This window comes from Rutilus rutilus (genome assembly GCF_951802725.1).
Source record: "Rutilus rutilus genome assembly, chromosome: 15".
NCBI classification, from domain to species: domain Eukaryota; kingdom Metazoa; phylum Chordata; class Actinopteri; order Cypriniformes; family Leuciscidae; genus Rutilus; species Rutilus rutilus.
This window is the reverse complement of record NC_140220.1, coordinates 7,436,288-7,449,292: the sequence shown is the minus strand read 5'-3', so window position 1 is coordinate 7,449,292 and position 13,005 is coordinate 7,436,288. Positions and strand designations below refer to the sequence as shown.

Sequence of the window (13,005 nt, the reverse complement as noted above, 5' to 3'; positions counted from 1 at the left end):
AAAATACATAAAAAAATACACAAGTGAGTTTAATTGTCATATGTAACAATTGCTAACATGTCAAAGATGTTTAAGGCAAAAAGAAAATTCTGTCTAAATTAGTAAAAAAGCTATTATTATACACTCACCTAAAGGATTATTAGGAACACCATATTAATACTGTGTTTGACCCCCTTTCGCCTTCAGAACTGCCTTAATTCTACGTGGCATTGATTCAACAAGGTGCTGAAAGCATTATTTAGAAATGTTGGCCCATATTGATAGGATAGCATCTTGAACAGAAATCGAGACTCATCAGACCAGGCAACATTTTTCCAGTCTTCAACTGTCCAATTTTGGTGAGCTCGTGCAAATTGTAGCCTCTTTTTCCTATTTGTAGTGGAGATGAGTGGTACCCGGTGGGGTCTTCTGCTGTTGTAGCCCATCCGCCTCAAGGTTGTGCGTGTTGTGGCTTCACAAATGCTTTGCTGCATACCTCGGTTGTATCGAGTGGTTATTTCAGTCAAAGTTGCTCTTCTATCAGCTTGAATCAGTCGGCCCATTCTCCTCTGACCTCTAGCATCAACAAGGCATTTTCGCCCACAGGACTGCCGCATACTGGATGTTTTTCCCTTTTCACACCATTCTTTGTAAACCCTAGAAATGGTTGTGCGTGAAAATCCCAGTAACTGAGCAGATTGTGAAATACTCAGACCGGCCCGTCTGGCACCAACAACCATGCCACGCTCAAAATTGCTTAAATTACCTTTCTTTCCCATTCTGACATTCAGTTTGGAGTTCAGGAGATTGTCTTGACCAGGACCACACCCCTAAATGCATTGAAGCAACTGCCATGTGATTGGTTGATTAGATAATTGCATTAATGAGAAATTGAACAGGTGTTCCTAATAATCCTTTAGGTGAGTGTATGCGCAAGTGCGATATATATGCTCTCCCCAATTGTCTTGTCTTGTAAGAGAATACAAATTGTTGAAAAAATTAGGCCAACTTAAACCATTTTACGTAGTTTCTGAATTTGAGGAGTAGCATTCGCTGAGAAGAGGTGGATCTTTTGGCCCCCAAAGCAGAGACTCAAATTTGTCCCTGACAGCATTACAACTCTGACTGCTGTCCGCCTTTGTCCTCTTTTTTCCGTTAAAGGAAGATCCCAGTCTTTTCGTGAGTTTACGGACCTCATTCACAATACCCTTAACATCCACTTGGTCCTGAGAGGCTTTCCACGTAGCCTCATTGAAGGGAAACGTCAGTATGAAGTCTCCAACACGACAAGGAGGGATGTCTCTGTCCTGAGTCCTGCGGTTCCATGGGATGGTTGGGGACTTGAGTTTATGTATGTGAAGAGAAGGCAACTTGAATATGGAAGATGGTGTATTTCTGTGAGACTGCCTCGTACTGTTAAGCGTTGTGAGTTTTAGGTTATCAGAATCCACCTCAACCTTAATTTCCTCCAGCTTCTGTGGAGCCTTTTCATGTCCACTGGACATTGTGGATTTTGAAATGGGGTGAACGGGGCGAGAAGCATACCTGCTGTTATTTCTAGCACAATCATCCACAGAACACAACACAGTGTCTTGAGAACTTGAAGAGGTTGAGATAGACTGATTCCAGCTTCTCTTGCCCGATGGAGTAGCATGCAAAGTTTTGGGTAGCAGAGGAATTTTTGGCTGTAAATACCATCTACCTGATCTTGTATATCTCTTTCTGAGGTCTTCCTTCTGTCTGAAACCATCCATCATCCTGTAATTCATCAGGTCGATTATATCATTGATCAGCCCTTTCTTGACAGTTACATCAGCAGGGCAGTCTAATGAAAGCGCCGGACTGTGGTTGACTTCCAGAAGCCACGGTTTGTAGCTGGAGTCGATGAGGATGTCAAACCCTAACAGTTCCAGACAATTGGGGTTGGAGGGAATGCAAGGAACGGCTGCGAGCAGAGTCAACGTGATGATATTGCTGATCCTGTGCCAAAGGAGAAGTTCGTTTACATCTTGTTTGTGAAGAAAGCTGCGGAATTTGCTCATGGTCCACTTGCATCCTCGGCCAACTCGCTCTTTGTCCATAGCGTAGCACAATCCGAACTTATTGATGCTGGTGTTCGTCAGGTGAGAGTATGGGTTGTCTAAAGAAGCAAGGGTGTACTTTTCAGTCGCGAAACGCACTAGGCCTTCCTGGTGCATGTAAATCACAAGAGGACAGAAGCTCTTTACGCAAACGTAAATGCGGAGATCAAACTTGTAGCCTGAAATGAGAAGCGGGTTGCTGATGTATCTTTGTATGATTACTGAAGAGTCGTAGACCAAGTCCTTGATATCTTTAAACAGAAATATACCTCTTCCTCTCGACAGGTGAACAGGCTTACAAATCCAGTAGCAAGACTTCCCTCTATCAGTGGTGCGATTCTTAGTGTACACCCCTAGAAACTTAGTGTATTCGTTTGGCAGTATGAAAGCAGCAGGGCTGAAGTCATACAAGGCTGTGCCGAAAGCGCTCTTCATTCTTCTCAAATGTCGTGCTAGATAGTCCTTGTGTGTAATGTGGGTCATTTTGAGATGGTGGTTCAGTCTCTGCCAGGGCAGGATGTTTTTGTAGTCAGAGTTTCGGAAGCCAGAGGATCTCCAGTAGAGGTTCCAGTCTCCTTCCTCCTGCTCGTCTTCATCATACTCCTCCCATCCTCGCTCCAGCAGAACCTCACGCACCACCAGCGGAGCTCCTCCATGCAGTCGGAACACCAGAGGAGCAAAACCATGTTCCTTTTCGGCCATAGAGAAGATCCCAGAACCTCCAAGAAATCAGACAATTCTTTGAATTATGGGAAATAGGAGAAATCACATTTAATTATCCATTGGATAGTCATTTGGACAGTAATGTAAACAGCCTCTTAATTACAAGACACGTGACTCGTTACAAATGCATGCCATGAGATACATGAGATACATATAGAAATATACCTCTTCCTCTCGACAGGTGAACAGGCTTACAAATCCAGTAGCAAATCCAGTATATATATATATATATATATATATATATATATATATATATATATATATATATATATTAGTGCTGTCAACGTTAACGTGTTAACACATGCGATAATTTTTTATCCAGATTAATGCGTTAAAATATTTAAGTTAACGCATTTAACGCAGCATCCGGTAATTTTTCTGTCATCCTTTGGCTAGCGTTACATTAGCTATATGATCACGCTCTTGTTCAATTTCTGTATATTTCCTACCTGTTAGACAGGCAGGAAGGGCACAGGTAAATATGAAGTTCACTTAAATTAAAAGTTGTTATATATTTTTTTGAAGCCTTATCAATTGATAGCTTTCCTATCGTTCAACATTACACTGTAATGTTGAATGGCTATAATTAAAGTTTAAAATTGGGGGGAAAAAAATCTATTTCATTGAGACATCAGTAGCTGTATTAATATCAGTAATACTGGCCTTCATTTATAAAACTGTCTTTATGTTGTTTCTACATTAATTTGGGACATTAACTGTGAAATTATCACATTATAAAATATATAGTTTTAGTTTTACACCGAGTGTAGAGTATATAAATCACTCTTACCTGCCCGAGCTTTGTTGTCTGGGAGATCCTCTACACTCAGAGCTCCTGTCAGACAGGTTGTGGTTGTGGCTCCTTTTCTGTCCTCTGCTCTGCTCTGGTCATCTTTCGTTGCTAGGAAACCTTGGAATGAAAGCGCGCCCATGTGAGCTGCTGACATGCGAGTGTTATGTTGCGCGGTCACAGCAGGTGACGTCACCATGCGTGAATAAGCGACGTCAACATATTTTCCAAACTTGGCTAAATATTTTATACACAAGTGTAAATTTAGTAAGAGTAAGCCTTTCTTCAACCTTTTTATACTGTGTATCTGATTTCTGATTCTTCTACTGAAAACTGTGAATCCTTTAAAAAGGTAGCCTTCATTATTTTCTTGCTCCCTGGCATTCAGGCTAATATATTGTCATTCTGTATTTTTTGTGTTTTATAATAATACTAATAATACAATTTAAAATATATATTTTCCAAACGTATTTTTTTGTTTGCATATTAGGCTATTTATCTGTCTAAAAATATGTTTCGAAGGTCTAAATCGAATACAGTTTAACTAATAGCTACACTTGTGCTGTGTAAAGATTAGTGTATTTTGTAAGCATTTCAAAAATGTCAGTAATTGACAATAGATGAAAATGTTATTATGTAGGCCTAAATGAAATTGGCAACCATATAACATTTTAAGTGAAGTCGAAACGTAGACTTAATGTCACGTAGGCCTAATAGCGTTACAATTTAGGTAAACTGATGAGCGATGTTATTGTTATTGCTCTCTCTCTCTCTCTCTCTCTCTCTCTCTCTCTCTCTCTCTCTCTCTCTCTTTCCTCAGATCCGACCATAACAGACAAGAAGAAAACACTGCCACCTACTGGAGATCAAAATGCACCAATTGAAAGCTAAGGAAGAGGCCCGAGAGTTTATTTTCAGTGAGAAAGCTACCATCTACTGGTTACAATGCAAAACAATGTAGCTGCAGTATGTAGTATTATAGGCTACATATATTGTGCATTAGTGTGCAGGCCAGGCTGCATACCATAAACCATATTAGTTTATATTTACCATAAGGGAGAAAGCACATTTGAAAACAGTGAGTTACATTACAGCCTTCATAGCAGCCGACCGCGTACAGAATTTGATAGTCCAGCTGTTTGTATATTGGGGAATGAATTAACTCCTGTCATGGTAACTAAAATTGGAGGTAGAATGTCATGTAAAATACCCAAAACATAAAATTTATTTCATCATTTACTCGCCCTCAAGTTGTTCCAAACCTGTATGAGTTTCTTTCCTCTGTTATTTTGATTCATTGTTTAACTTCTCATTTTCAAAATTTTGCCTTTAATAAAAGTAAAAGCCATTGCTATAATGCATACAAAGTTTGAAACACTATTTGAGCTTCCGGAAGAGTTTAATCTGCAAATGGTTTCATGATGACTCACACAAACTATTTATATGAGTATTTCAGGAAGAACCTGCATGCAGAAACACCCTTTAGCCATATCTGATAAAAGCTGTAAAGATTATCTTATATGACAATCATAATTCATATAATCCCCCCCCCCCCCCCCCCCCCCCCACCAAATATATATACATATATGGCAATATTTACATATATTCTGTCTTGTTTTTGCCACTTCAGTGATGCTGAGGGGTTAATCTTCTGTCTGTAAAGAATATTATATAGTATTATAAAAAGATAATAATATAATCTTAAACGTCATTTCTTTTTTATGGTCTCAGTTACACATTTTATTATCAGGATCTTACCCAATGATTTTCTTTTTTGTAGATTTGGCATGTTTTACAACACCAAACTTTGATCATTGACTCAGCACAGTGATGCTGGTGTAATTTAATTTAACGTCATGTTTTATGTGGGGAAAAACAGCTTATTTACTCCATATAGATATCTATCCCAAAATCAGTAAAACAAGCCTACTTTATGATAATATTTTCATATGATCTCCTAATCAATCAAATACTTTCCCCCTGGTTTCACAGACAAGGCTTAAGCTAGTCTTAGACTAAAATGCATGTTTGAGCTGTTTTAACTGAAAGCAACTTGCACTGACATATCTTAAAATAAATGTGCCATTGTTTTGTCTCAAGATGCACACCAGTAATGTTTTTTTCTAAGGCACGTTTATAAAAGCTACTTAAATGTACTTATTGAACTAAGGTTAAACCAGGTCCTTGAGTGCCAAATGTTAACCAGACATGCTCACATTTAACATAATGAGCATTCTATCTGTTGCACTTAGTGTAAAAATGAGGTAAAACAGAATCATAAAAACACAAAATTTGCCTTTGTACAGTTATAAAGAAGATTTATCAAAATATTTATATGCTACATCAACACTGTAAAAACTACTGTAAAAATAATCTCTGAAAGACAACAACAAAAAAATCAACATTTTACATGCTGAGGCAGAAATATCAACCAAAATCTATTTACATTTGTGTCTGGGCAATAATATCTTTATCGTTACATTCTTTGAGGTCGGCCTTTTCCGGTTTATGCAAGTCCTCCATTATCACTGGTGGAGTTGGATGCTTGTACTCCTGGTACTCAACGTAAAGGTAAGTTGCCATGGTAAGGGCCAGAACAGCCAAAGCAATGTAGATCTTGGTGGACAGGCAGATGAATGTGCTGTAAGCAAAGGCTATAACAAAACCAAGGGACTCCCACATGCGGTAGTTGGCAAATGCTGCTTCTTTGTTCTCAGCAAAGAGAACTCCATAAAGTGCTGCAATGAAATAATATACAGTATAATAAATAACTATACAAATATTTATAACTTAACAACATAATGTGAACTTGAACACCATAAAATGCAAAACAACAAATATAAAACACATAAAATATCTGTGGAAGCATTTTTTTATTAATGTTAAGTAATAATAATAGTAATAATAATACTTTTTTTTTTTTTTTTAAATGACGCATGACATATTGACGAATGCGGAAGCGCAGAGGATCGAGCAAAACAAAACACCGGTCACAAATTAGAAGTCTAAAATGAGAATTTTTAAAGAGAAATGTTTCCGCTACGCTACTCCTACATCCTACATCCTACGTCATACGCCGGAAGCTGGTGATTACAGTTTATAAAGTTATAATTATGGATATTTTTCTTACAAAAATGCCTTTCAGAAGGCCTTTATTAACTAGTTGTATGGATTACTTTTATGATGGATGGAAGCGCTTTTTTGGCCTTAAAAAAAATGGTGCCATTCACTGCCATTCAGAGCCAGGATATTTTTTCTATAACTCTGATTGTGTTCGGCTGAAAAAAGAAAGTCATAAACACTAAGGATGGCTTGAGGGTGAGTACATTTTTAGGTGAGCTAACGTTAACCCTTTAATATTCATAACAATAACTTGACTGTATAGGTAACTAAGTAGGATGCAGAATGAAGCACTCACCATTGGTTTGTGTTTGCCACACAGCGTCTGCCATGCCCCAGAGAGCCGGAATCACGAAGAACACAGGCAGCTGGTTTGGCTGAGTCTCCCAGAACAAAAGACCCACAAAACAGCCCAGGTTTGTCAGTGCCGCTGTGAAAGTGTAGTAAGACAGTATGAGCATCAATTCTAGAGACAATATTTAACCTTAAACCATATGTCAACCTGTTCATGTATTACCCAAACAAAAGAGGGGGATTCTTCCAGTGTATTCAGCCAGTCTCCCAAACGCAAATGAGCACAGGGAGTTAGTAGCAGCGAAACAGATCATCACAAAGCCAACATAATGTATTCCTAATGCACAAGTCACATAGTTCTGCGGGAAAGAGGATCACAAACACATGCTCGTATTCCATGAGAATGAATTAGAAATTAACTTTCCCATTATGATCTTAAATTTGAATTTATAAATGTTTAAACAATAAATTCAATTAGAATAAGCAATTGACCTGTTACCAGTCAAACAAAATGGCTGAGTCCGAGATCGCATACTCTCTCAGGTAGCTACTTATTTTGAGTGAGTGATTACTTCAGAACCGCTAAAAGAGTGTGTTGTATGTATGAGTGTGTGTAGTATGAATGTAATTCTAACGTACTACTTTCGCCATGTTGCACCCTTTAGGGGTAAATATCCAAATCCATCTTTGCATCTGAAGTGGCATTTACTGTAAATGTATTTACACAGACTGTTTAATGCAGTAATTACAATTGCATAAATAATGGGTAACTTTACAGTGTCTTTGTTATAAGTAACGTCATTTTATTTACTATAGTATTTACTAAAAATAGTAATCACTATGAATTGTGCTTAAATACATGGAACTAATCATAAACCTAATCCTAACCCTAACCTTATAGTAAGTACATTATTATTACTCAGTACTTAAAGGGATAGTTCACTTTGAAATTAATTTTTGATATGTTTTAGCTTACCTCAAGGGCATCCAAGATGTAGGTGTCTTTGTTTCCGCAGTAGTTTCAATTTTGATATTTTTAGGTCAAACCGTTCTTGTCTGTCAGTCATATAATGCAGGTCGATGGTCACTGTCTCAAAACACAAGCACAGAGTCCAAATTAAAACAATTCCCCATCGTCCAAATTAAACAATTCCCCATCGTAAGTACACATTGATGGCCTAAGACACGAAACGAGCGGTTTGTGTGAGAAAACGAACAGTATTTATATCGTTGTTATCTCTTGAACACAGCACACGTCCAAATGATCTGACGGCGCGGGCGGGTATAGATATATACATAGATGTCGCCTTGGCTACGGTTTCGTTCCAATGAACTGCAGTAGCGAAGGCGACATCTAGTGTATACATCTATACCCGCCCGCGGGCGGGTATAGATGTATACACTAGATGTCGCTTGGCTACGGTTTCGTTCCAATGAACTGCAGTAGCCAAGGCGACATCTATTTATATATCTATACCCGCCCGCGCCGTCAGATCATTTGGACGTGTGCTGTGTTCAAGAGATAACAACGATATAAATACTGTTCGTTTTCTCACACAAACCGCTCGTTTCGTGTCTTAGGCCATCAATGTGTACTTACGATGGGGAATTGTTTAATTTGGACGATGGGGAATTGTTTTAATTTGGACTCTGTGCTTGTGTTTTGAGACAGTGACCATCAACCTGCATTATATGACTGACAGACAAGAACGGTTTGACCTAAAAATATCAAAATTGAAACTACTGCGGAAAAAAAGACACCTACAGTACATCTTGGATGCCCTTGAGGTAAGCTAAAACATACCAAAATTTTATTTCAAAGTGAACTATCCCTTTAAATGTGTAATAACACTGTAACATGGAAACATTAAAATAAAGTGTAACCAAATAATGCAATGAGATATTCAGTGTTTTAAATATAAGGGGATAACTGAAGTTCTGCGTAGGGCATCCATTTGCTTAACTGTTTTGTATGTTATAAATTTTAAAAACATCATACATTTTTTTTGCATTTTTATTAATTCTGGTGGCATTTTGTTTCCCAAGCCCCCTTTATTTTTTGACTCTGCCCCAGTCTGTATTTGGTTAGGTACCTTTGTGAATTCGCCAGAGAGGAAACTTTGCTCGAACCCACTGTACATGGTCAAAGGGATGAGCAGCAACAGTCTGGGATCTCTCAAGAGCTTGAAGGTAGCCAGAAAGGTGCTGCAAAATGATTCGTTGCCCTTGTTCTTTCGAAATTCTTTGGCCAGACCTTTGTCTATGTTGTCCAAGAACACTGCCACAAAAATCATGGCCAGAACCCCCACACCTGCATAGACCAGGAAACACTAAGTTATACAGTCTTAATGGACCTTCATGGAACAATGAAAATTAGTTGCCTACACACAGCGCTGAATATTCTAAGCTAGATATTTTTCAGGGGACAATATTAATGAAGTCCTATTTCAACAAGCATTCCAAAAAAAAAAAAAAAATTAATGTTATGTTTGTACACAAATATGACCTACCAATGTAGCAGCCTAGTAGTGTGTTTACTAAGTGTCTTGCTGGACGGGTTGAGTTTCCAATGATGGTGAAATTGTCAAGGCATGTTGCCACACCACAGAACTGCAGGTTCTCCTCAGGGACTTCGACTAGAAACGGATAGACGCTCAGTGCATTTACAGTCACCAAAATACAGAGACGCTGGCAAAGTATTTAATTCAACTGTACCTATGTTAGAGTCCTGGCCAAATATGAGAGATGACATGAGGTTTCCCCATACGCCAGAAGATTGAAAAATTAAGAAAAAAATGCCAAAATATTGGTTTATGAGATCCTGGCCTTTCTTGTTGATTTTCTGGCCACGCATGTTTCCACTAATTGTGAGATAGGTGCATTTTGCAGACCACAGCGGAGAACCTCCCATACCTAGAATGGCAGAAGTGGTCATCAGACTTGGCCTGCAGAAACAAAATGATTTCAGAGACTTCAGTCATTTGTTATCTTCGGAATTTGTTAAATTGGGCAAAAATTATAGTAAAGACAATAATGTTACCAAAAAAATTATTTTGAATTGTTATTCATTAAAGTGTATCAATATCACGGTTTTTACAAAAATCATTCATCATTCAACATTGATAATAATATGAAATGTTTCTTGAGCAGCAAATCATCATATCATAATGATTTCTGAAGGATCATGTGACACTGAAGACTGGAGTAATGACGCTGAAAATTCCGTTTTGACATTCAAATAGAAAACAGTAATATATTTTTTGCAATATTACTGTTTTTACTGTATTTTTGGATCAAATAAATACAGCCTTGGTAAGATACTTTTTTCAAAAACATTAAAAAACTTCTGAACAGTTTAAATATATTTTTTTCATATATTATGTGCTAGCTTCCATAACCCTTCCATAACAAGTCATTTGGACCACTTTTATGATGGTTTTACAGATCTATCCCTTTAAAGCAGTGGTTCTCAAACTTTTTCGGTAATTCCCCACTTTGGACAAGGGGGAATTTCCAAGCCCCACCTGCCTCAACATGCTAAAGAAATAAAATGTTCAAATTTATTGAATTAACAAGTAGTATCAGTATAGTAACAAGTTATATCTAAATACAAACTAAATATCTACATCAAATAACAGAAAGTTAAAAAATACACAGTGCAGCTGTGTCATAATTTACATGAAATTCAAAAATAGAGAAAATAAAAGTGCAGCTGTGTCATAATTTGCATGAAATTCAAAAATAGAGAAAATAAAAGTGCAGCTGTGTCAAAATTTGTATCAAGTTCAAAAATAGAAAAGCAATAAAAGTGCCACTTTGCAATCTGTTAAAAAAGGTCTATTTATCCCTGCATTAGTGGCTGCAATGAGCCTGTTTTGCATTGCACAATTTATTTATTGCCCACACTAGCCTGCTACCCATCGGCGTGAAACATAGATATAGCTACACATATATCTATGGGCGCGAAAGTTTGTTCCGCTAATATTAATATGCCTTTATAGTCACACAAACACACACACACACACACACACATGTGCGCGCAGTCACTCTCTAGTGCACGATTCCGGGAGATTGGATCTCATTTGCGGGCGTCAAGGAGCCGCTATCAATATGTGGGAGACTCCTGGAACTTCCGGGACAGTTGGGATGTCTGGATAAAGATATAAAGGCATAAAAGGACAATTTCCTCCCATTTGGCGCGCCCCACCTGTCACGTCTCTATTCCCCACCAGTGGGGCGCGCCCCACACTTTGAGAACCACTGCTTTAAAGGGATAGTTCACCCAAATTTTTTATTCTGTCATTATTTACTCACCCTCATGTCGTTCCAAACATGCAAGACTTGTGTTCATCCTCGGAAATCCAATAAAGAAGTTATTAATGAAATCTGAGAGCTTTCTGTCCCTCCATTGACAGTTAACTTCCACTTTCAAGCCCCAGAAAGGTATAAAGACATCATTAAAGTAATCCATGTGACCCAAATAGTTTAAACTCAGTTTTATGGAGCGATGTGAGTGCTTTGTTTGCGCAAAAAAACATAATTTTCCACTTTATTTACAAAATATTAATCTACAACTCACATTCACAAAAGCACCATGACACATGCGTGAGTGAGTAACTCACATGAGAGTGAGTAATTAATGAAAGAATTCCATTTTTGGGTGAACCATCCCTTTAAGCTCTGTCTTATATCTCAAACATAATAGTCTTGTCATGTCTGGGATTTGAAACGGTCTCTCACATTTTAGCTTAAAACTAAACACTTACATTAAGTATTTGTGTATATTATGGATAAGCAAGTACAAAAGGTGGAGAAATACACGCACCAGCCTGGCGCAAGGTTTCCAAAGGAATATGCCACATAGCAACCCATTGAAATGACGATGGTCCATTTACAGCCCAGATTTTTGATCATTATTGGGGGAAGAAACATTGAGGACAAAATGATGGCTGCATAGATGACGCTGAGTGATATAACGCCCATTCCATCCTCAGCATTGAGACTGCTCTGTAACATACAAACATGCTTCTGTCACTATAAATACATCCACAAATCAATACCTGTTCTGTCCCTTTAGATGATTTTAAAGATTAAAAAAAATGCTTTAAATCAATCATAAATTGTTTTCATAAATTATAAATAATTTGTGTAAATTGTACCATACTTTCAATATTATGAATTTGATTTCCCATGCACCCAAACTTCCTCTTTAGTAAATGGATGTGGAAAAAATCAATGAACTATACTTTACACCTTTTCTGCAAATAATCATATTTCAATTATAAATAGGTCTATTAAGTAAAAATATGTTGAATTTTATTTATTTTATATATACATAACCTATGCTGTCATCTAACATCATGCTAATTTAGAGCTCAATTTCTATTTGGTTATGAAAATTACACTGACGCTGTACTGCGAGAGTCTGATTATGAGTAATGTCAACAAAAAGATTTTTTACATCATTTATTAGACATCATTATCAAACGCAGTCCAAAGCGACATACAAATAAAAAATGCTACACAATCTATGATCTCTTGATTTATATTAGTTACCTGTAAACTCTGCAGCCCTCCATATGCTGTGAATAAGAGCAAAAATCCAAAAGAAACCACAAGGACATTTTTGGTGGTTCGGCTCATAAATGTTTTCATTTTGAAATCCTGTAAATGCTTCAAGAAGAAGGAATTCCTCCAGTGAATGTGTCACGTGCCAAAACGAAACGGATTCTAAACTGATTTGCAATTCACACTGAACTAATATAGCTAGGCTGAACATCCTCTAGGACAAAGTTCAATGCAATGCAATCAAAAAGCATACAGTATTTACACGACTAAAGCTTGGTCAATGATTGCTGATCTCTTATCAGTTACAAAAAGTGCTTTTAACAAGTTTTTCAATGGAAATTTTAGGATGGAAAAGCACGTTCCTATTCTTGTCCTGTCCCTGTTCTAAAACATCAACCTAAGATAAAAAATATATATATATAGAGTCTGGCATTTGTCAAAATTGTGCTA

The 13,005-nt window shown here is 37.4% G+C and overlaps 2 protein-coding genes across 2 annotated transcripts; both read right to left on the bottom strand.

The window, feature by feature from the left end:
* Positions 1-998: 998 nt before the first annotated feature.
* On the bottom strand, positions 999-2,762 carry ttll2 (tubulin tyrosine ligase-like family, member 2; the record flags this gene model as incomplete). The annotated part of the gene is made up of 1 exon (XM_084431330.1): positions 999-2,762. One exon carries the CDS (start codon positions 2,760-2,762, stop codon positions 999-1,001), a length of 1,764 nt encoding a protein of 587 aa, XP_084287456.1.
* Positions 2,763-5,389: 2,627 nt separating this feature from the next.
* unc93a (unc-93 homolog A) lies at positions 5,390-12,719 on the bottom strand. Its single transcript, XM_084432354.1, has 8 exons — positions 12,544-12,719; positions 11,813-11,994; positions 9,703-9,932; positions 9,498-9,623; positions 9,081-9,298; positions 7,211-7,346; positions 6,992-7,123; positions 5,390-6,311 (listed from the first exon to the last, which is right to left on the bottom strand). The coding sequence occupies exons 1-8, from the start codon at positions 12,640-12,642 to the stop codon at positions 6,016-6,018; spliced, it is 1,419 nt and encodes a 472-aa protein (XP_084288480.1). The 5' UTR covers positions 12,643-12,719; the 3' UTR covers positions 5,390-6,015.
* Between the last annotated feature and the right edge of the window lie 286 nt (positions 12,720-13,005).